This window comes from Vulpes lagopus, chromosome 18, assembly GCF_018345385.1.
Source record: "Vulpes lagopus strain Blue_001 chromosome 18, ASM1834538v1, whole genome shotgun sequence".
NCBI lineage: Eukaryota > Metazoa > Chordata > Mammalia > Carnivora > Canidae > Vulpes > Vulpes lagopus.
In genome coordinates, this window is record NC_054841.1 from 16511255 (window position 1) to 16533986 (window position 22732).

The window sequence follows — 22732 nt, forward strand, 5'->3', positions numbered from 1 at the left end:
AAGTGGAGAAGGGGGTGAGAACTCTCTTCGAGAGGATGCTGTATTTTGGCCTAAAATCACGAAAAATGGAAATGATGTATTCCTTTTGCAGAGGGCGTGGGCTGTGCCACTTGAGGGTTTGGACAGGTCTGGAGTTCCTTCTGCCTGATGTAGGGTCAGTGTTTGCTAGGAAATTAAAGGAGCACCTGCTCAGAGCGCTTCTTCCACTACTGGAGCCTGTGGAAGAGCACCGGTTTTACAATCAGCAGCTAATAAGTTCAATTCCCGGCTGTGCCTTGAACCAGCTGGTGACCTTGGGCAAGTTGCTTAATCTCAGAATGAATGTTTCTTATCTGTAAAGTGAGGTTAATAATTTCTAAATGCTGATTTATTGTGAGAATTGTAGATAATGCATGTAAAGATCAGAACGTGCTTAATAAACATAGATGAAGTATGATCAACATCATAGTTCTTCATTTTTATTTTCTATCCTGATGAAAATTTTGTGACTTTAGTCTTAGAACAATAGAATCATTGGGTGTTTCACAACCCATAGTGGGTTGTGTACTTTTGACAGTACTATCGTTTCTGACAATTACACTCTCACTTTTTGCTTTGGGAATTTGGGGGAATTTGGGCCTCTCCTTCATCATGTTCCATATTTGTCAGTTAACAGATGCTGTTGTGATGGAAACCAAAGAAGAGTGTTTTGTTTTGTTTTTTTTTGAAAGTTCTCAGCACATGTCAAAGCATAACAATAACTCTTCCTGACCCAGCTTGGATCTCCAGTTGGTATTAGTGCCACTGGTGTGTCTTCCATGGTCTTCCAGCTTCATCCCCCATTACTCCTGGGGCAGGGAGCTGAGAAAAAAAAAAAAATGGAAGAGAAAGAGTGGGGTTAAGAGGAAAAGGCAATCAAATTGTCAGCACACACTAAAGTTCTCTCCTTGTCCACAAGCCAAAAGCCACAAGCCTGCCATGAAGTAGCTAATGAACCACAGATTCTTGGGGGGAAAAAACCACTTTGGGATGCCTAGGTGGCTCAGTGGTTGAGTATCTGCCTTCAGCTCAGGGCGTGATCCTGGGGTCCTGGGATCGAGTTCTGAATTAGGCTCCCCACAGGAAGTCTGCTTCTCCCTCTGCCTATGTCTGTGCCTCTCTCTGTGTGTGTCTCATGAATAAATAAATAAAATCTTTAGAAAAAAAAGACCACTTTGCCATTGAAATAAGGCCACATGATCCAACCTACTTGGTTTTGTGGGTACTGTTACACAGATACCACATGAAAGCTTCTAGTCCCTTTCTTGAGTCAGAATCTGGCACAGGTGCATCCCTGGGCCACATGCCTGGCCCTAGCAGCAGAGGATACTGGGAAAGTCAGTATCTAGCATTTTCAGCTACTGTAAGTAGAGGTAATTACTACCCCTCATCAAGGCCTCATGAGCTAGGAGATCTTCTGGACATAGGAAAGGGTTCAGATGCCAGGCAAACAAACCTAATAAATGCCCAATACCACCCACAACAAAGAAAGATACCATCAACAGAGAAAAAGAAGAGCATGTTGGGTGAATAGCCTATAGGCTTATTACATCTCTCATTTTACACATTAAGATAAAAATCTAAACACCAAGAGGTCCTTTGGGAGAGAAATGCTGGTTGCCTACCCAACGTTTCCCCCTTCGCCTTTAATATAGAGCGCACGTTTTTAGGGGTAGTCATGTGTCCAGCTAATAAACCACATATCCCAACCTCCATTGCAGGTAGAGAGGGTGGCTAACAAGCAGAAGCCACTGGTGGGCGCTTCTGGGGAAGCTCTGTAAAGGTGCTACTTTGCTCTGTCCTCCTTGTGTCCTTTTTCCTCGCCCAGGACACAGAAGCAGTGGCTAGAGCTCCAGTAACCATTTTGTGGCAATGCAGCAATCCTAATATTGGAAACCAATTGCCAAGGATGGCAGAGCAGAGATATAGAAAGCCTCTGATTATCTGAAGACCTGTTGAACCAGCCTTGGACCACCTAACAACATTCTTCCTTTATGTGCTGGAAAAATATATGCAACCTTATTAAGCCATTGTTACTTTGAGTCTCTGTTACTAGCAGCAGAGGGTAAGGAAGGTAATTCCTTAGGGATACCAGCTGTCTTCAGCAGTTACACGAGCGCTTCTCTTCTAGTAGTCCAAGATGGCCTCGTCCTCTGGTGCGTAGGAAAATCCCAGGAATGCACTTGAGGCGCCAGAGCTCCCGGCCACAGTGTCAGGAGTGCAGCCAATGGACTTTGAAACAGCTTCCTGGGTGAACTCTGGGTCAAAGTGTTTCAAGTCAGCAGGTCCTGCCTGTGAATAGAGACCAACGGTGAGATGGAAACATGGGGAGGGGGGTCAGAGCTACTGGAAGACCCCACAAATCCTGAGAGGGATGTCAGGCCTCCCCTCCAAGTGCCTCGTGGGCACCTGCCTTTGGCTGCCACTTACGCATGTGTTTACAGTAGTCATTTTATTCCATGTGGCCCACTAAACACATATCTAACCTGGCACCCTGCCTGCACCATGCCAACCATCAAGCAAGTCTAGTCAACATACATTTTACTGAATGCCTACCAGGCACTGTTCATGGCACTGGGAATAAAGGAGAACAAAATAGAGTGAGTCCTGCTTTCAAGCAGCCTAAATTATGCAAAGGGTGAGAGGACTGATAATTAGACAAATAGGCAATCCGGGGTGTTGATTCCTTATGAAGAAGATAAAATAGGGTAACTGGCTGGCTGCTTTCACGGTTTTGAAGTTTTGGAGGAAGACCTGTGTGTGAGGTTGTAAAAATGGTCACAAATCCTCCAACTGCCATCGAGAGGTGGAATCTCTCTCCATACCTTTACTATGGTTTAGCCATCTGACTTGTTTAGGACAATGGGACGTTACCAGATGTGAAGCAAACAAAGGCTTGAAAAACACACATTGTGGGTAGTTGTCCCCTCCTGAGCTTGGAACCCTAGGCCACCATGTGGCCAGGCAAGCCTGCTGGAGTATGAGAGGCCCCAGGAGGAGAACCCAGTTGCCCTGGCTGCTGGCCAACTGCCAGACATCTGAGTGAGGCAGTTCTATACCACTGACATGAGAGAGCCCAGCAGAGACCAGCTGGCCTGGCCCAGGCCAAAAACCTCACCCAACTGACCCATAGAACTGGGGTGAAATACAGAATTGTTTTTAAGCCACCCAGTTTGGGGCAGGGGGGGGGGAGTGTTGTTATGTACCACAAGCTAACAGAATCAGCCTCTTTGTGAAGAAGGCATAGTCTCTGGAGAATACTAGGCCACCTGGGTTTTCTGAAGTAAGCAGATGAGCAAATGGAAGCATCTGCTTATCGGCTTGAGTATGCAAGTCTTATGTTATGTAACCAAACAGACCATGGTTTCTAGCTTCTCAAAAAGGTCACAGGGCATAGTGGTCCCAGCTCAGGGTTCAGAATCCTAAGACCATAGTATCTAGATCCTGGCCCTGGCTCTTGTTATCTGTGTGGTCCTAGATAAGTGATATCGATGCTAAAGATACTTATGCAAGATCTCACAGTGGTAGGTGGCAGAACCAGGAATCTACCCCCAGTATGTCTTTTTTTTTTAAGATTTATTTATTTATTCATGAGAGACAGAGAGAGAGAGAGGGAGAGAGAGAGAGAGAGAGAGGCAGAGACATAGGCAGAGGGAGAAGCAGGCTCAATCCCAGATCTCAGGATCACACCCCAAGCCAAAGGCAGATGCTCAACCACTGAGCCACCCAGGCGTCCCTACCCCCAGTGTGTCTGACTTTAAAGTCCACTCACTTCATTCTATTACCTCACTGTCTAGTATTTTTTGTATTATTCTCTCCTCAAGGGTGTACATTCAATATTATCCTCAGGGTCTTTTTTACACCCCCAGAGAAAGACACTTTTCAGCTACCTGGACTGAGTGTATCCTATCTGACAAGTATTGTCAAGAATCTGGTGCTCCAAGATGGGTTCACAAGCAGGTAATTGGCAAAAGTCAAGGTGTAAATAGCAAATATTGGCAGTGTTGAGATGTGCAGACTACATGAATGGGAGCAGCTTGACACTGCCACTCTGTAGGTTGGTGAAAGTACCTCTAATGTCTGCTTCAAAGGGGGCTCCTTTCCTGCATATACGCCCACTGCTAATTAATATTAGCACTCATTAACACCACTGATTAAACACTAACCACCTTCACCATAGAAGAAATAGAAGACTATATGAGATGCCATTTTTTCCCAAAAAAATTTGCAGTTACAAACAGTAACAACTGCACAGATTGCAGAGAGGAAGATGAAAAATCTCCAGCAGACCCTGCTGGCAGGAAATTGATTTTATTCCACACCACACAGTTAAGGCAGGAATCAAGAGCCTAGGGAGTGCCTGGCTGGCTCAGTCCGGGGGGGCGGGGGGGGGAGGTGACTCTTGACCCCAAAGTCTTGAGTTCAAGTCCCACACTGGGTGTGGAGAGTACTTAAAGTTGAAAAAAAAAAACTAAACTAAAAATGTTCACATTCTTAGACTGGTAATTCCCTACCTGGGATCCATCTTAAGGAAATAATCAGAACTCTGGGCAAAGATACACACTTAAAGGTGTTCATTAGTACTTTTATGATAAAGAAAGAATGGTAATAACCTAAATGCACCATTAGGAGCATGATTGAATAAATTATGTCACCAACACAGAGGATTAAAATATTATGTAGCCATTTAAAATGATACTTATAGGGGATCCCTAGGTGGCTCAGTGGTTTAGCACCTGCCTTCGGCCCAGGGTGTGATCCTGGAGTCCCAGAATCAAGTCCCACGTCAAGATCCCTGCATGGAGCCTGCTTCTCCCTCTGCCTATGTCTCTGCCTCTCTCTGTGTTTTTCATGAATAAATAAAATCTTTAAAAATAAATAAAACTCTGAGATCAAGAGTCTCCTGCTCCACTGCCTGAGCCAGCCAGGTGTCCCCACGGAGTGCTTTAAAGAGTGTAAAGGACTCTGCAATAAGGGTTATTGGTGCTAAAAATGAAGGGGGTGGCTGGCAGCATGGCTCATCACACAGAGCTGGACTGGCAGTCAGGACTTCTGGGATCTAGATCCCATTCTGCCTCCAGCTTACCATGTGGCCCTTGGTTTTCCCACCTGTAGAAAGAGAGTTGGCCCAGATCCCCTCCAAGCTTCCACCAGCCCCAGAAATCCAGAATCTGGTACACAGTGAGTGATGTCTTACCACGTTTGGGTTGAAGGGTGGAGTCAGCCTCTTGTGGTACAAATCATCCCAGTTTATGGGGCTGAAGAATACATGGTTCTTTATCTCAAGCTGTTGGAAGAAGGTGGTGATCACAAGGAGCCCTCTCATAACACTCCTCCCCACCTCTTCACCCCCTGACCCCCATGTCTGCGAGCTCCAACTGTACTGCCAACTGGCTCTCAAGCCCTCAAACCTTTACTAGGAAAGTGCTCCCAGCTGGTTTCTTGGAACAAAGAGCTGTTCTGCAGCCAGGGCTCTTCCCTTCTCCATCACCTAGAACCCAAGCCCTTCTTCCCCATAGCATTCATTTATTCCTCAACTATTTACTGAGCGCCCATTCTTTACCAACACCATGGGACACTTTGGTGGCATACCAGTGAAGAAGATAGCAGAATCTGCCTTTGAGGTTCCCAGGGGATCTCCCCACCCCACCCACCTGCCTCAGTGCATCTTAATTCTTCTGGAATTCAAACCAGAGAAATAGACCACATCAACTCAATAAGGAAGATAATGTCCCAAATGCCCAACCTGGTGCTGGCAAAAAAACAAGTCCAGTCCTCTCTCTGCACAGAAACCAGAGGAACTTCTTCAGACTGAAATTGGGTCTTGCCACATCCCTGCTCAAAATCTGCCAAAATGTACCACTCTTCTTATTCCTGCCACAGGACTTTTGCACATGCTGTACCCTACATTGTCATCTCCTCAGAGCGGATCTCCCACACCACACCAGTGTAAATTTACTCCCTCCCATTATGGTCTATTTTGGCTCATTGTTCACTTATTTCTTGATACCTGCAAAAATTATATACCATAATGTTTGTTGACTGTCCTCCCCCAATCAACTTAATAAGGGCAAAGACCCAGTGCATTGAATTGCTAGAACCCAGCTCAGTGCCTTGCTCAGTAAATATTGGTCGAATAAAAGAACTAGATTGAAGGCAGTAATTAAGCAGTAGCAGCCGCGAATTTCTAAGTAAAGGAGCTAGCAATGCCTGGTTTTAGAGGGCAGGGGGATACACATCACTGTGCCTCTAAGCTACGGCTGCAGGAAGCAGAGCGCCCCCATCAGGGACCAGTGCTCCACTGCCAATTCACCTACAAAGTCTGATTTGGAGCCCAGCCGCTGCCTCTGGTCCTTGTGGAGAAGGCCTTGCAGGAGGTCGCAGGCAGCCACAGTCTGGCCCCCAGGGATCTGTAGTGGCTGGTACAGTATGTTCTCGTACATCTGGGACATGTCTTGGCTGTAGAACGGTGGCTGATGAGAGAGGGAGAGAGAAGCTGGAGGCTCATTCATGCTAAAGGGGAGAAAGGTCTCAGCAAAAGAGACCTTTCTGGGAGCAAAGCCAGGTAATGGAAGACTCGGCCAGACGGCATCTTGTGCAATGGTTCACACTGCAGACTGGAGAGAGACAGAGACCTTGGCTTCCGGCACCCGGGAGAGGGCTGCTGGGAAGGCTGAGAAGGGACCTCCTAGGAGCATCCCCTCTCCCACCCCTCTTAACCCAGCTTGGGCACCAACTCTTCACTTTACAAAGTAAACACTTTTCCCGTCACCATTCCAGCCCAGCCTCACAGTCTTCCTCAAAGACAGGCAGTAATTTGTTGGATAAGACAAGGCTCAGAGGGATTAAGCCACATGGCCAGGAAGAGAACCAGGCCGCAAACCATGCCCAGAGCCCACTCTTTCCTGAGGCTCTTCATCCCACCTCTTCCTCTGGCTTTTCCTTTTCCTGACTCCACAGAGCCTGTTCTTTCATACCCCCCACACTCTGTTGGCAAAGCCACCCCAGAGCAACGCCTAGGCTGTGGTGAGTCTAACATTTCTGGGCCTCAGTTTCCCTCTCAGTAAATAAGAACAACTCCATTTCCCATAGTGGCAGCCTCCAAAAGCCATTTCTAGGTGTCAGAGGAGTAACATATGAGATGGTGTGTTGTAAAGCACTGAGCTAACATTATTGAAAAAATATACATAATCCTCACATCATCTTTTTGAGCTTGGGTAGAGAAATGGCTCATTCAGTTCCTTGAGGAGTCTGAGGAGGCCACACAAGGGAGAGATCCACCCCCGTCTCTTCCTAGAGCCACATGTCCCTTGCAGATGGCCACACCCCACTCACCAGGCCTTGCAGCATCTCGTAGAGAACTGCCCCCAAGCACCACCAGTCCACCGCCCGATCATAAGGCTCTTTACGAAGCACTTCTGGGGCCAAGTACTGTTGTGGAGAAACACACTTATCTGAAAGACACTCAGCCTCAGTCTTCCCATTTATAAACAGGGCACTCAGAAGAAAAGATCACCAGGGATTGATTCTACTGTGATATTCACTTGGCTGTGCATATGTTCAATCAGCATCCATTTGTAAAGGCCTGCTCTGTGCATGACCCTTTGCCAATGTGCTGGGGACATAGGGGAGATCAGGCAGGACTGCCTTGTACAGTTGTATATGTTGCGCACCATACAGCAGCCCTGGCGGTATAGCAGTTTAGCGCCGCCTGCAGCCCAGGGTGTGATCCTGGAGACCCGGGATCGAGTCCCACGTCGGGCTCCCTGCATGGAGCCTGCTTCTCCCTCTGCCTGTGTCTCTGCCTCTCTCTCTCTCTCTCTCTCTCGAATAAACAAATAAAATCTTAAAACAACAACAAAAAAAAGTGCCAGCCAAAAGGATATAGGGAGATGCAAGCCTGGTTGTGATCAACTCACCAAGCCATAACCCTAGTATAGGGCTATATCTGGCAACTTTATTCATGTTTAATAGAGTACCTTTTTCTACTTAATGTGCCCAAGGGAGTACCTTTATCTAATTTGGACAAAAGCATCCAATTGGTATCCTGGGAACAGGAAAGCCCTGTGAGTACTCACAGTGCACTGGGGAGACTAATGGTGAAGTGAAAGCAAATGTGGCACATACTTGTACTGGAAAGTTCAGTAACAGAAATGGATAGGGAATCAGGAATCAGGAAAGAGGCAGTGACACCTGAGTTCATAATGACACATGAATGCATGCCACAGAGCTGTGCCTTCCAACAAAAAGAGGACCTGAGGCAGACCTGTGCTTTCTGCCAAACCCAATGGCTTGGTGACCCCTGAGTCTGGCATCTCTGCCACTGAGGAAAGTGGTCATTTTGAGAGACTCTGTAGGTCTGAAGAAGGGCAGGAAGTTACCTAGACCTGAGCCCTATGTAGGGCTCATATGACCTTCGAGGACCTTGATTTCCTCCTCCATAAAATGGGCTTGCAGGATCCCTCCCTGGGGGCTATATTAAGTCTATGTGCTAATCTATGTGATTGTAATATGTGTGTAGGCCTGGAGCAATGGGAGCAGCCATGGGTACTCTTGTCTGTGCTTCCTGGCATCACAGGAGCTGAGTTATTGAAGAGCTGACATGTTGGGGATATACGTCTCCTACATAATCCAGGGTGTCATATGCCCCACTCCTCACCCCTGGCAATGCCCAAGGAAGGGATGGCTGGGCTGTCAGGTTTTGGGATACCAGCTCTGTCCAGCGGACACCCTGCCATACACATAGACAATGGCTCCTGCTCAGAGAGATCACCTGTCCATCAGCTGCCCCAAAATCAGATGGAGGAGTCCCAGCTGAGATCTGAGATCCAGATTTTCAAATGTATGGAGAACAGAGCAGCTAAAAGTCCTGTCTCATGCCAGATCAGGAGCAGCTTCCCAGTCCTGCAACCTCTGCCTCCCAGCCCCCACCCAGATATCTGTGAACTGGGAACCCCTTTGAGTCCAAGGTCCAAGAGTCGACACTGGTGGGAGTCCAAGGAAAGGTTTTAACCACAAGGCTACAGGGAGGCCTTGGCAGGACATAGAGACATGTATGAATTACTGCTGAGACCCACACATTTTAGCCCTCCAGGCTCTTGGCAACTGGAAGACGGGAGTGAACCAGTGTTTTACACTTGCAAGCCCTCATCTTAACTGTCAGGCCAACCCCTTCTGTTGCACATGAACTTCACCCTGTAGGGCAGGCTGTCCAATATGGCAGCCACTCATCACAGGTGTCTACTGAATAGTTGAAGTGAGATTGATCTCAGCTGAGGTGAATTATAAGTATAAAATATGCTCTGGATTTCAAAGACTTAATTAGAAAAAAAGAATAAACTATCTTAGTAATTTTATATTAATTGTATGTTGAAATGACGATATTTTGGGCAGCCTGGGTGGCTCAGCAGTTTAGCACCACCTTCAGCCAGGGGTGTGATCCTGGAGACTCAGGATCGAGTCCCCACATCGGGCTCCCTGCATGGGGCCTGCTTCTCCCTCTGCCTGTGTCTCCGCCTCTCTCTCTCTCTCTCTCTCTCTCTCTGTCTCTCATGAATAAATAAAATAAAAAATCTTTAAAAAAAAAGAAATGACAATATTTGTGTATATTAGGATAGTTAAAATATATTACTAAAATGCATTCCACCTGTTTCTTTTTTTTTTTTAATTTTATTTATTTATGATAGTCACACAGAGAGAGAGAGAGGCAGAGACACAGGCAGAGGGAGAAGCAGGCTCCATGCACCGGGAGCCCGATGTGGGATTCGATCCTGGGTCTCCAGGATCGCGCCCTGGGCCAAAGACAGGCGCTAAACCGCTGCGCCACCCAGGGTTCCCATTCCACCTGTTTCTTTTTACTTTTTTTTTTTTTTTTAAGATTTTATTTATTTATTCATGAGAAACAGAGAGAGAGAGAGAGAGGTGGAGACATAGAGGGAGAAGCAGTCTCCTCACAGGGAGCCCGATGTGGGACTCCATCCCCGGGCCTGGGATCATGCCCTGAGCTGAAGGCAGTTGCTCAACCAGTGAGCTACCCAGGTGTCCCTCTTTTTACTTTTTAAATGTGGCTGCTGGGAAATTTTACATTGAATATATGGTCGGAATGGCTATTTCGATTTCTATAGGATTGCATTGCTGCAGAGCTTTACCAGCTGCTGGCTGGCACCAGCCCCCAGAGCTGCTGCCTCCATTACACAGATGAGAAAACCAAGGTAGAGTGCACAGCCAGTTCAGGGCAAGGGCTTGGGGGACCGGAGTGAGCCTCCCCGACATTGGTGTAAGGGGTTGGCTCTAAGCAGGAGGTTAAGCTCAACCACTCATGGCCTGACCTCTGACCTCTCCTACAAGGTTTGGCTTACCTCAGGGGTGCCACAGAATGTGGATGTGGTCTCCTCAGGCTCTACACCCTCCTTGCAGAGGCCAAAGTCCGTCAGTACCACGTGTCCCTGCAGAGGAGGGTGGGTGGAGGCTGGAAGGTGGTCTAAGCTAAAGGTATGGCCAGGGCTAACCCCAAAGCCCAGATGCCACACCCCAGGGCAGCATCTGTGGAGCCTTAGGCCTTTGGCACAGGCTATAGGCTCTACTTAGAGACCTCTAGCTCCTAGATGGGAAGCCAGGAGCAGAACAAATGACAAGGTGGGGAGAGGGCATTCCACTGTCTGCCCTCCTCCCCAGCTTATCACAGACTCAGACCCATGCCCTACAACAGTGGCAGCTCCATGAATGTCCTTGCTGGAGTGCCCTGGTGGTGGTGGCTCCCTTGACAGAGGGCTGATTATTTTAGAAAGCACCATATCTCGTGGCAGCTGAGCAGGAGGGTGGCTGGTAGAGGTTGTGGAGTGAGTGGATACTGTGGGGCTCTGCTCAGATCCCCTCTTTAGGAGTTGTCATGTCCATCCTCCCACTTCTGGGACATTACCCTCACTCAAAATTACGCCCCTCCCAAGGGGAAATCCACGACGAAGGACAGGTCAATGCGAGGGCACAAAAGCCTCACTTCCTTGCCTCAATTTGGAACAGTTCTGAAGAGTCATCCCAGCCTGAGCCCTCCTCATCCCTGGATGATCAGCTGAGGCCTCCTCATTTGCAACCGCGATGCAGGTGGGCTCCCTCCTCTACCGAATCCTGCCTCCTCACCCCCTTAAAACTGGATCTTTTAAGAGTATTCCCCAATAACCATCTGCACTCAACACCCCATCTGTTTCCAGGGAACCCAGTCTAAGACATGGAGAGACTACAAAGTCCAAGAGCATTCACTTGCCTCCACCCCTCCCCCACAGACCTCGTATACACACACATGCACGCACATGGGCACACGATATACATTTACATGTGTGTGCATGGGCACATGGGCACACGCATACTTGAATGCATCCCTATCCATATGCATGCATGTACAATGCTTACACACTCACACTCATAAGCACACAGCACATACGTGCAGCCATGCATACACATACACCAACCTGGCAGTCCAAGAGGATGTTCTCTGGTTTTAGGTCTCTGCAGAAAACAAGAGAAAAGACCACTGTGCTGTCTCAGCCACTTAGTGAGGAGAGCAAGAACCCAGGGTCCTGGCAGGAGGACTATTCATGGAGGCTCACAGAAATGTAGAGGGAGAGCCCAGGGAGAATGGGCGCTCCATCCCAGAAAGGAAGCTCCCACTCTGCTCCCACTGCTGGGCTGTCCTCCTCAGACGAAGGACCAAGTTCACCAGGACCTAGAGGTCTGCACAACCCCTGGCATTTGTGGCAAAGGGTCAGGCCTGGCTCTGAGCCACAGGTGGGCCTCACCTGTAAATGACGTTGAGGGAGTGCAGGTAGCCGATGGCGCTGGCCACCTCAGCAGCGTAGAACCGGGCCCGGGGCTCCAGGAACCGGCGCTCCCGCTGCAGGTGGAAGAACAGCTGGAAGGGGGGAGGTGTATAAGAGAGGGTCTCAAGGTGGGGCGCTCCAGCTCCCGGAGTGCAGGATATGGGGCAGCTGGCCAAGTCACCCCCTCTCTGAGCTGCAGTGTACTCAGATGGAAAGATCATGCTTGGGGTACCTGGGGAGCTCAGGCGGTTAAGCCTCTGACTTTTTTTTTTTTTAAGCCTCTGACTCTTGATCTTAGCTCAAGCCTTGATCTTGGGATTGTGAGTTCAAGTCCCACATTGAGCTCTGTGCTAGGTGTGGAGCCTACTTTAAAAAAAGGGGGGGGGGGATGCTGTCCCACACCCTACAGAGCAGTTGCGGGTGTCCAAAGTGTTAGCAGGAGAGATTGATTGCATGGATTGAGCAGCTACTGGGTTCCAGGCTCGAAGCAGACCCTTTCATATATCTTATAACATTTAATCCTCATGACTACCTCTAAGGTATCAAATATGATGCCAGTTTCACGTAAGAAGAAACTGGGAGGGGCCAGGTGACTTGCCCAAGGCCATATAGCTCATAACTGGCAGAGCTGCTATTTGAACCCCAGTCATTCAACGATGTGTTTTGCCCACTTGGGCAATAAGATGCTCATAGTTGTCAAACCGAACCCAGCCTTGATCTGCCAGTGGGCCAATTGTTTTGGTCTATTTTCTTGTCCTTGGGAAGGCCTTTACCTCTACCAGGGGACTTAGGGATCCAGAGCAAAAACTCCCCTCTTGGCATCAGGCCAAATGTCATGAGGTCACATGAGTTCAATCTGTGGTCACTTGCCCAGAGAGACAGAGTGAATTCCAGAGTGGGACCCAGCTTACCCCCGTTGTGCTTCTAGTCACCGGGAGGCCTCAGGTCTCTGTTTGCCACAGGGACCAATCACCCCTACCCAGTGGTATAAAATGGGAGCATTGGAAATCTTGACTGCAGAGCTCCACTAATACTGACCTTGCCCACGTGCACTGAAGTGAGTCTGGGCAGCTTTGCGTGGGGGCAGTCAAGAAATGTTGTGGCCGGGAGCCAAATGGACTTGTATTCAAATCCTGGCTCTGTCAGGTACAGGCTGGATGGCCTCAAGCAAGTGAGTTACCTCCTGAGCCTTGGTGTTTCAGCTACAAAATGGGTCTGTTGTGAGGATGAGGTGCGATCAATCCAGAACCTGGCACACAATGGGCATGGAAGAGCCAGTCCAGGGGAGCCTCCCTTTGGGTCCACCCACCTCTCCCCCGTTGACATAGTCGAGCACGAAGTAGAGCTTCTCAGGCGTCTGGAAGGAGTAACGCAGGCCCACAAGGAAGGGGTGCTGTACGTTCTTCAGCAGCACACTGCGCTCGGCCATGATGTGGCTTTGCTGTGGAGTCATAGGCAGGGGACCACATCACAACCCACGACAGCCCCCTTTTACCCTGGCACAGCCCACATGGCCTCACTTGTGGGGGCTGTGCCTTGTTCAGGACCTTCTTGTGCCCCTGCCCAAATACCCACTGTGGCTCCTTATTGCCCTCAGAGCCAGGCTCCTTGCCCAGTGGCTAGGACAGTGAATGGTCAGCCTTGTCCCCAGCCATGGAGATTCAGCTCTGGCCCCCAGGTCAGGAACCTCTATCCCTTCCCCCGGAATGATAAGAAAAGCATATGTGATTACTGCATAAAAGGAGCTACGTTCGTGCTTTTGTTCATACTGTATTTCTTGACATTCAAGGCCAGCTGCCATGCCACCTCCTCCATAAAGACCTTCCCTATCTGCCCTCATGATGTCCTTGTTAACATTAATTCCCTTGCCTGAGTCCTCTGATTGATATTCATTTCTCTCTCAGGACCTGCTCTATCCCCCCCAGGGGGTTGGAATTAAAGAGACTCAAGTCAGCTGAAGAATCTAGAACTCCAGCATGGCTATGGCTTGAGGGGCCTTTGGAGAGTATGAAGTGTGCCTCCAACACCACACAGACAAGGGAGGCTGGCAGCTAGAAAGGGCAGAGGGCTTATCTACCACAGAACCCTGAATTTTCCAGGGGAAGGCAGAGGGCTGGGATGGGGCCCTCCCAAAGGCCCGATGGGTGAGCTGGTTGGCCCAGTTTCTTTGAGAAGGCTCAGCACCCTCAGCTGCCCCTGGTCTTCTGCTATGACCACTGTGACACCTGGCTCCAGGGGTCCTTCAGAGTTGGGAAACCACCTTAGGCTGGTGTCGAGAAGCAAGAGGGGAAATGCCTGAGCATAAACTCTGGTACCTCTTTCTTCTTTAAGATGGACTTTTTCTGCAGCACCTTCACCGCGTAGAACATCCCATCAGACTTGTGTTTGGCCAGTAGGACCTGAGCAGAAGCACAAATGCAAGGCCCCACAGGGGACAACTCCTCTGAGGTTCGGATTTCTCAATCAGCCCCAGCTCTGCCCTGCATTCATGGTTTCACAGGTTGTGAGATCCCACTTTGCACATGCCAGTGACAGGCAAGGGGTAGAAGAGGCCCAGAGAAGGGAAGATCCAGACCTCCCAACCTCACTGTGTCACTCACCTTCCCATAGCTCCCTTTGCCAATGACTTTCAAGAAGTCAAAGTCAGTGGGCCGGGCACTGCAGGGAAGGGGTAAGAACACAGGTCAGCATTTGTGAACTTGGGAAACCTGGCTCCTGAGATCAAATCCAGGCTTCTGTTTAACTTTGAAGCTGGGGAAGAGAGGGAGCTTTCCAAGAAACAAGCCTCCTCACCACCACTGAAGCATGCCATGTTCTCCCAGCCAAGAGGGCTTGTAGGACAAGCCCCTGCCCCTGGGGATCCACAGTTGAGTAACCAACGGGCAACTTGGGGAGAAGACAAGACACAATTGCATAAGAAGACGAGAGATCTGGCCCCCAAGCCTGAGAAGGGCCTGAAGGGTGGGGAATACTAACAATGCAGACTTTGGAAGAGCATTTCAGGCATGTGGCTCAGCATGAGTAAAGGGGGGAGGAATTAGTGGGAGATAAAGTTGGGAGACCGTCCTGGGTCCCAGGTGGCAGAGGGTCTTGAAGGTAGACCAGAGAGCTTGGATTTTATTCCTAAGGAGAGGGGAGCCAGGTATGAAGGGAGCCAGGGAGGGAAGTTGTGTGAGAGACCAGAACTCACTTTGGGTTGGCTGAAGGTCCCAGGTTGATGTTCCCATTGGCCCTTGAGGGCTAAAGACATTTACAGAAAAGTTAGTAAAGATCAGCAGTAATGTGTGCTAGGATCCTCGGCAGCCCCCTATCCCATGGCCTGGGTCCTGCTCCTTTCTCTACTAGCCTGTCTGTTTCCTCCTTCCTTCCTTCCACCTGTCTACCAACCATCCACTGTCTCATCTGCTTCTCCTAACACCCCATTTTCTTGAAGTTCTTGCCCAACTCTGTGCCCTGTTTACCCTACAAACGGCCCACTGGCCCACTTCCATGAGCTCAGGGTCACCCCTGTCCCTGTCCGCCCTCAAGTCCTGCTCTAGGTGGGCCCACCAGGCTGGCCTGTGCTTCCAGATTTCCCCTGGCAGAGGAAGTGAGCCCCCTGGTGGTGGGTGGGGGAAGGAGACCCACTCACCTGAGGGCTAGGGGTCCCTGCCAGGCTAGAGTCCATTCTGTAACAGTGATCAGGTGAGCTGTAGGGACACAGGGGGACCAGTCACGAGAGAGCTGCTGTTGGGGAAGGAAGGGCTTTAGACACACTCCTGCACTCTCTGCTCCCGCCCCCCCAACCCCATGCACCTGCCACAGTCTGCGCATCTCCTACCCAAGGCCAGTAACCCCTGCATGGGACAAGAACTGGCACACCTTGGACCCAACCTCTCTAATCAAACATCTCAAGAGAGAACCAGCCAGCATGGCCAGGAGTATCCCTCCCAGGTTGAATCTTTTCAAGGGTTGGGGACAGCCAGGACAGCAAAACCCCTGTGAGCCAGGGCAGCTCGGGAGGTCCAGGGCTGGAAGGTTGGTCTCCACAGGCTCCCAGACAGGCATATTGCAACCTTGAATTCCTGTGGAAAGCCCTGAGCTGGGATCTGTGTTGTACTGACTATTATCTCCCCGCCACAAGGACTTCCACTTAATGCTTCTGGAATGGCAGCTGCCCTGGGGGCCTTGGGTCAGAGCCATGAAGAGATGACCCAAGCCTGGCTAGTGTCTGTGTCAGATCCAACAGTAAAAAAGTGTGACCAGCTGGTCTATGCAGCGAGGAGCACAGTGTCTTTCCTGCTCCTGGCCTGCAGGGTGAAGGAGGCTGGTGTGTCCAGGCCCTGGCTCAGGATACCGACAGCACACTCCTGCTTGGAAGGCCAAGGCTAAGAACTGAGATCCCACCTAAGAACCCAGTAAGCCAGTTGCTCATGGAGGCTGTGGTTACTGTACATTCCAAGACCGCAGCCTTGACCTGCTGTGGAGCCTGGGCTGCAGCCTCGCCTCTCGGGGGTAAAAACCACCCATCTTTCCAAGGGAGGATCCTAGAGCAACCACCCCATGTCCTTCTCAGGTGCTGGCAAAGTGACCACAGGGGAAAGGAGGGAATCCCCCATCCCCGGCTGCTCCAAGAGGCCCAGCCCTGTGGCATCCTGAGAGAATGAGCTGCAGAACTGCCTGAGGAGGAAGTCCAGCCTGGCTTCAGGCAGTGCCCATAGTCTGTGGCCCCCAGAGGGCCCACAGCCTGCCACACCCCCTTGCTGGGCTGACCCTGCAGACCCCTTCGCCAGGCCCTGGCCCCCCAGCCCCACGTACCTGCGCAGCCTGAGGAGAGGCCACTGAAAGAACCAGCAGTTGGAGCCGGAGGGTCAGGCCCGCGGACAAGAGAGCCTCTCTCTGTTCTCCCAACAAGGGCCGAAGTGTCTGTGCCTGGTGCCGGCCCGGCCCCAGCACCCAGCTCAGAACTCTCAGCAGCAGCAGCAGCAGCAGCAGCAGCAGCAGCAGCAGCAGCTAGGGGGGCCGGTGATGTCACAGGGGACCCAGCAGAGCTTAAGACGGGACCAGAGACCTCTGTTCCCTCGGGGACATCGCCTGCCCCTGGGGGTGAGTGGAAGGGGGTGGGCGACAGCTGCAGGAATGCCCTGCTGACGCTTGGGGCCGTCAGGATGTGTGCAAATGTGTGGCTCAGGCAGTGTGGGCGGCGTGTGTGTACAGGTGTTGCGTGCACAGATGAGCTTCTGTGTGTCTGTCTGTTATAGCAGCACGTACCCACATGGCAAGGCTTTTGTGTCAGTGTGTGAGTCCATGTGCAGACAACTGCACGTATTCTGCTTATTTGTGTGCCTCAGTGTGACCATGTATTTAATCTTTTTTTTTTTAAGATTTTATTTATTTATTCATGAAAGACACACAGAGAGAGGCAGAGACATAGACAGAGGGAGAAGCGGGCTCCCCACAAGGAGGCTCGGTCCCAGATCCCAGGATCACACCCTGAGCTGAAGGCAGACAGACGCTCAACTGCTGAGCCACCCAGGTGTCCCCCGTGTATTTAATCTTGTCAGTGTGTCTATGCGTCTGTAACTGTTCTCACTGTGCGTACAGATGGGCTTCTGTGTACTGAGTCAACGTGCCAGTGTGTCTTTATATATGTTCATGTGTTACATGCATTTGTGTGAGCCTGCGTGTGGGTGTCTACATGTGTGTCTACAGATGAGTATAGGTGTCTGTTAATAAATGTGTAACCACATGTGTATATAGGTTGTTGTGTGTCTGTTAATATTGGTGTATTTCAGTGTGTGTATGTGTGTCGGGGCTTGCTCCCTAGGGCCTACCCAGGCCTGGTGTAGACAGAACCATAAGGTTCCAGAGACTTCAACTGTAGCAGCTCAGAGCACTTTGTCTTCCAAGAATCTACAGGTGTTTCTGGGCACAGGTGTCCGGCCCAGTCCAGCCAGCCTTAGTCCTTGACTGCTGAGCACTTGGCCCTTGGGGCTCTTCCTTGCTGACCTCTCCAGGGCTCTGGCCCACTGTCTCCAGGGCAGGACTGGTGAGCCCACAGCTCTCCAACTGTGTAGGTCAAGGTCCCGGCCAGCACCCTGGCTCATGAAGGCCTGACTGCATGATGCAATAATTAGGTACTCCTGGGGTCCCTTCCTCTCCCCAGGAGCTCGTGAGGGGTGTTCTGGGGAATGAATGAATTGAAAGGCCCTGACACAGTCCTTGCCTTTCTGGAACTTTCTGTATGGCTACCATATGCCACACTTAGACCTCTGCAATTCACCACAGTGGGGGGATCCGTGGGGACTGGGGCTAAGAGGGTTGGCCAGGGAGGGAGCTGAGCCCAGTGGCCTCAGGAGTTCTCTCTTGGCTCCGAAGAGCAGGGGACTTGGGGGTGGCAGCAGAACAAACCCAAGTGAACAAAATCAGAGCCTTCCATCTTTCAACAAAATAGAAATGTTGAACCAACACACAGATGGGCAGGATGTCATGTTGACAAAACACATACCCAGAACAAGGACATTTCTTTTCAATAACAAGACCCCGATGGGGCCTTTATTCAGCAGCACTGTTTAGAACAGGAGAATAATAGTGACGGTAATCATCCCTGAAATGCCCCACTTGGCGCACTTCGGACCAAGGACACTGGCTGGCTGTGAGGCTCCCTCCCTTGACCTTACATCTCTCTGCAGGTACGGTTCCACTTCTCTGTCCCCCCTTTTAGTTAAACTCCTTGAAAAAGCTGTCTGGACTCAGTTTCCACTCTTCTCCTTTTCTCTCTTGAACCCATTCTGAAGAGGCTTCAACCCCAGCACCCCACCAGGACCGTGGGCCTGTGACTCCCACGTTCCAGAGCCAGCGATCCATTGCTTGGCCCCAGCTCGCTCCGTTGCTCGGCCCCACCCCTCCTTCCTGCTTGGCTCCTGGGGCTCCTGGTTCTCCTTCCACCTCACCAACTGCTCTTTCTTCATCTCTTCTGCTGGATCTGCCTCTTCTTTTGTCACTAACTTCTGGGCCTGTGCCAGGGTTCAGTCCTCACACCCTGATCTACACTTGTTTCTGAGCCAATCACAGTGGGTCTGTGGCTTTAAGTACCAGTAATGCTCGACAATTGCCAACCCTGCCTCCCTAGTTCTGACTCTGTCCTGCACTAAATCCGGGTTTATATATCTAACCACTCCCTCGGCAGTTCACTGGTTGGGTGCCTGGGAGCTCCTCACTCATAACAAGTCCAAAAGTACAAAAAGCCCATTCCTCCCTCAGTCATCTCTCTACCCCATGCTGAAAAGTTCAAGCTAGCAACTTGGAATTCAATCTAGAAACATGGCACCTTCACCCACCTCTAGTCCACCATGAAATCCCGAGATTTCAAATTGAATCCAGAAAGCACTGCTACTCACCAGTGCTGCTACAATGTCCCTGCCTAAGCCACTGTCCCCACTTGCATGGGTTATTGCAATAGCTTCCCTACTGTCTGCTGATTTTTATCGTAACCCTCTACAGTGTTCCTCCACTCAGGAAGTTGGATCATGTTACCTGGCTGCTCAAAAACTCCAGTTGCTTCCTATCACATCTAGGATTAAAATCCAAAGTCTACCATGGTCTGCAAGATTTCGTGTGACCTGACTCCTGTCACCGTCTCCACCTCAGTCCCTGTGTTCTCCCTCTTGCTACACTCCAACCTCTCTGGCATTCTTGCTGTCGCTCAAACACACAGGGTGCCCTCTAGCCTTCTGCTCCTGGCACTTGCTTTCCCTTCGGTCTAGAATGCTCTTCCCCAGACTTCTGCATGGCTGGCTTCCATGAACATTACAGAGGTCTCTGCTCGAATGTCACCTCTCAGAGAGGCCTTTTCTGATTCTGAGTGACTGATTGACCTGGTTTGTCTGGGACCGAGGGTTTCCTGGGATGTGAGACTCTCGGTCCTGAGGCAGAGCAGGATGGTTGATCACTGTGCAACACCACTTCTGCCCACTCCCTGTCCACTTTTTCTGCTTTGTGTCTTACTTCGTAACACATATCACTCTGGCACTTTATCAACTCTTTATTTTCTGTCTTAAACTAGAACATTGGCTTCACGAGGGCAAAGACTTTTCTTGTTCACTATTGAATCCCCAGCACCTAAAGACTTAGAATATGATTGGTGCTCAGTACATATTTGACTAATGAATCAGGAATGAGTTGATAAGATCAGTGATAGTACATATATAAAATGGAAAATGCCCAATTGAAAAATGATTAATAAGGTTTTGTAAATCAGAATGGGACTATATGTGGGATATAATGTCAAGCAAAAAAAAAAAAAAAAAAAAGGACATTTCAAAATGGTAGGTGTACCAGGGATACCATCTTTATAAGAAAATAAAGACATCCATGCACATATACATTTGTGCATAGTCACCAAAAAGGGCTGGACAGTTATGACCCAAGGTGACAGTGGGTTAGACTAATTTTTATCTTTATACCTTTGTGTAAAATGTCTCAAGGTGTTAATGTTCACTTAATACTTAGGTACTAAGGCCTGAGGAGAACTTTGACATGTGCATTGCCCACCACCATATTCCCATCACCTTGGCTGGGACTCCTACACCTGAGAAGCTTGCAGCTCCTATGCTTCTTTTTGGCCTGTATCATTATCTTCTGATCTTCTGGCCAAAGGCTGGGCATCAATACCTTCTATTATTCAGACCCTACAGAGATCCCTGTGAACTCCCAGGATGTGGTTCAGGTTCCTCCCTAAGCCCAGAATCCTGACCCTCCTTCTGATTGCCCCAGCCTAGGCATGCATGTCTCTGCCCCATCACGACACAGACCTGCTGACACCTCCCTGGGCCTGCTGAATGCAGCGGGGGTTGGGGTTACACAGTTCCCTCTCCTTGGAGCACTGACCTGACCATTCTGGTCTGCTCAGCTAGCCCTTTGCATCTGCCCTCATTTGCTTTCCCCAGAAGCCTTGCTAGACCACTTCCTGCCCCCGATTCCATAAACTCATGTCCCCTTCTCTGTGTCCGCTGCTGCTGTATCACCGGTCTTCACCCTACTGTAATTTACTCATTTACATGCCTGCCTGCCTAGCTCACACCAATGACATACCAATGACAGAGCAACCAAGTGCCAGCTTGGTCTTATTTTGCTCCATAGCACCAGGGGTTAGAAGCCATCATTATACCTGCTTTAAGGGGGAAGAAACTGAGGCACAGAGAGGTGAAGTGGCTTAATCAAGACACCGAGCTAATAAACAATACAACTTGGATTTGAACCCAGGCAGTCTGACTCCAAAGCCCATGGCCTGGAATTTCAGGAAGAGGTTAGAAATTTAGAAAAGGAAGGAATGAAGTTAGTGGGAAGAAAGGGTGTGAATGGCTTAGTTAGGAGGAAAGGAGATTAGGTGGCTCAGGAGGCAGAGTGGTAACTAAGAGGGAAGGATGGGAAGGAGGGAAAGAAGTCAGGAAGGGAGGGAGGGAGAGAGGGAAGCAGAACCACTTAGGAAGGAAGAAGGAAGGGAATTAGGGAAGAGGGTACTAGGAAGGAAACGGAGGAGACTGGTAGCCCCAACAGGCCGGCCGGCAGGGGTCCTGCTCATGCCTGAGCCTCTCACCTGAAAACTCTGGGTCCCAGCTCAGGCCCTGGGGAGCAACCCAGGGAACAGCTCTGCCCTCCTGCCTCTCTGCATGGTCCCTCTGAACCAAAACCCAGCACTGACGCGCAGGACAACCTTCCCAGTCAGGAGCGACCTGTCACCCACTCGCTTGGCTCCCAAATCAGCTGGGAGGTGGCTGCAGGGCCTTCTGGTTACTAATTAACCCTGGCCCTGAATCATGACGCCTGGCTGTCCCCACTGGCTTCTAGACGGGCCCTGCCCAGGGGACCCTCTGAACTTTAAGAGCTACTGCACAATTCAAGTTGTGTGACCTTGGGTGAGCGACTCCAGCTCCCCGAGCGTCACATGGGCTGGTGAGGATGGCAGGTGTCCTACCTCATAGGCAGGGTCTCTGAGGTCCCTGTCAACACTGTCACATTTCCATTTTCTGAAGTGCCTCCCACCCTGCCCCCCAGGCCCGTCCCCAATGCTGATGTCCCTACACGGCCTTCCCTGACTCCATCAGCTGAATCCCACCCCAATCCCAGAGTGCCCAGAGGACAGACCATGGAAAGGGCTTGTGTCCCACAACTGTCCCCTCTGGCCCTTCCAGGGGCAGCACCGCCAGCCTCTGAAGTTGGCACTTCCCTGGACACCTGCGGGGATGGATGGGTCCCTCTGTCCGGAGCCAGTCTCATTGCCTGACTCTCCAGCAAGCTCTTGTGCTGAGCTCCGCTCAGGGGAACCATCCTGGGAGGAGAACCACGGCTGAGCTGAGCCCTGTGCTCCTCGCTGCCCTCTACAGCCCTGGCTCAGGAACCAGGACTCAGCCCTGCCCGGCTGGGCTCGCACAGAAGGAAGGCTTGCTCCTGGTTGACCCCAAGCTGTCCAGATGGAGAGTCCCTGCCCGCTGCAATAGGGTCTGACTCTCACGCTGCCTCCTCCACTGCCTTTGCACTAGGACATCAGCAACTTCTCAATCATCCTAGTGTGCCCTGGAGGAGCCCTGCGTGCCCCACTCCCCACCTCCACCGACACACGCACACGGGCAAAGACTTGGCCTCTGTCCGAAGAAGGGCCCAGGCTGGCCAGAGTGCACAGAGCAAATCGGGGCCAAGCCCTGGGTCCTGCCCCTTTCCTGAGCTGCCCTGCTTCAGCTCCACCAGGCTCCTCTTCCCCTGTGTTCCCAGAGCCAATCTTTAAACTCTGCCATGACGGTATTGCATAAACCGTAGTGAAAAAGGCCAGCGTACAGAAGAATGTGGAATAAAAATGAAAGCTTCTCTTCTAACCCATCTTCAGTCTCATTGCCAGAAGTAACTGCCATTAACTAAACAGGGAC

The 22732-nt window shown here is 50.5% G+C and overlaps 1 protein-coding gene across 7 annotated transcripts; it reads right to left on the bottom strand.

The window, feature by feature from the left end:
* Window positions 1-445: 445 nt before the first annotated feature.
* On the bottom strand, window positions 446-21564 carry SGK2 (serum/glucocorticoid regulated kinase 2). 7 transcript variants are annotated; one of them, XM_041732673.1, is made up of 15 exons: window positions 21409-21564; window positions 16629-16910; window positions 15463-15520; window positions 15022-15071; window positions 14432-14489; window positions 14147-14230; window positions 13141-13272; window positions 11811-11923; window positions 11484-11520; window positions 10377-10463; window positions 7354-7449; window positions 6336-6491; window positions 5216-5305; window positions 2111-2310; window positions 446-840 (listed from the first exon to the last, which is right to left on the bottom strand). In XM_041732673.1, exons 3-14 carry the CDS (start codon window positions 15496-15498, stop codon window positions 2146-2148), a joined length of 1104 nt encoding a protein of 367 aa, XP_041588607.1. In that variant the 5' UTR covers window positions 15499-15520; window positions 16629-16910; window positions 21409-21564; the 3' UTR covers window positions 446-840; window positions 2111-2145. The 7 variants fall into 7 exon arrangements, with proteins under 7 accessions (XP_041588607.1, XP_041588608.1, XP_041588610.1 ...); XM_041732674.1 differs by having other exon boundaries at window positions 15463-15557; XM_041732676.1 differs by having other exon boundaries at window positions 16629-16823; window positions 21409-21563.
* Window positions 21565-22732: the final 1168 nt, after the last annotated feature.

Bases quoted from the DNA above. Each gene is read 5' to 3' on its own strand.
- SGK2 (XM_041732678.1), bottom strand. From the start codon at position 15,498: ATGGACTCTAGCCTGGCAGGGACCCCTAGCCCTCAG. The intron at 14,490-15,021 runs GTGAGTTCTGGT...CCTTCCCTGCAG, and splicing joins GGACCTTCAGCCAACCCAAA to TGCCCGGCCCACTGACTTTG. The intron at 11,924-13,140 runs GTGGGTGGACCC...CCCCCCTTCCAG, and splicing joins ACTATGTCAACGGGGGAGAG to CTGTTCTTCCACCTGCAGCG.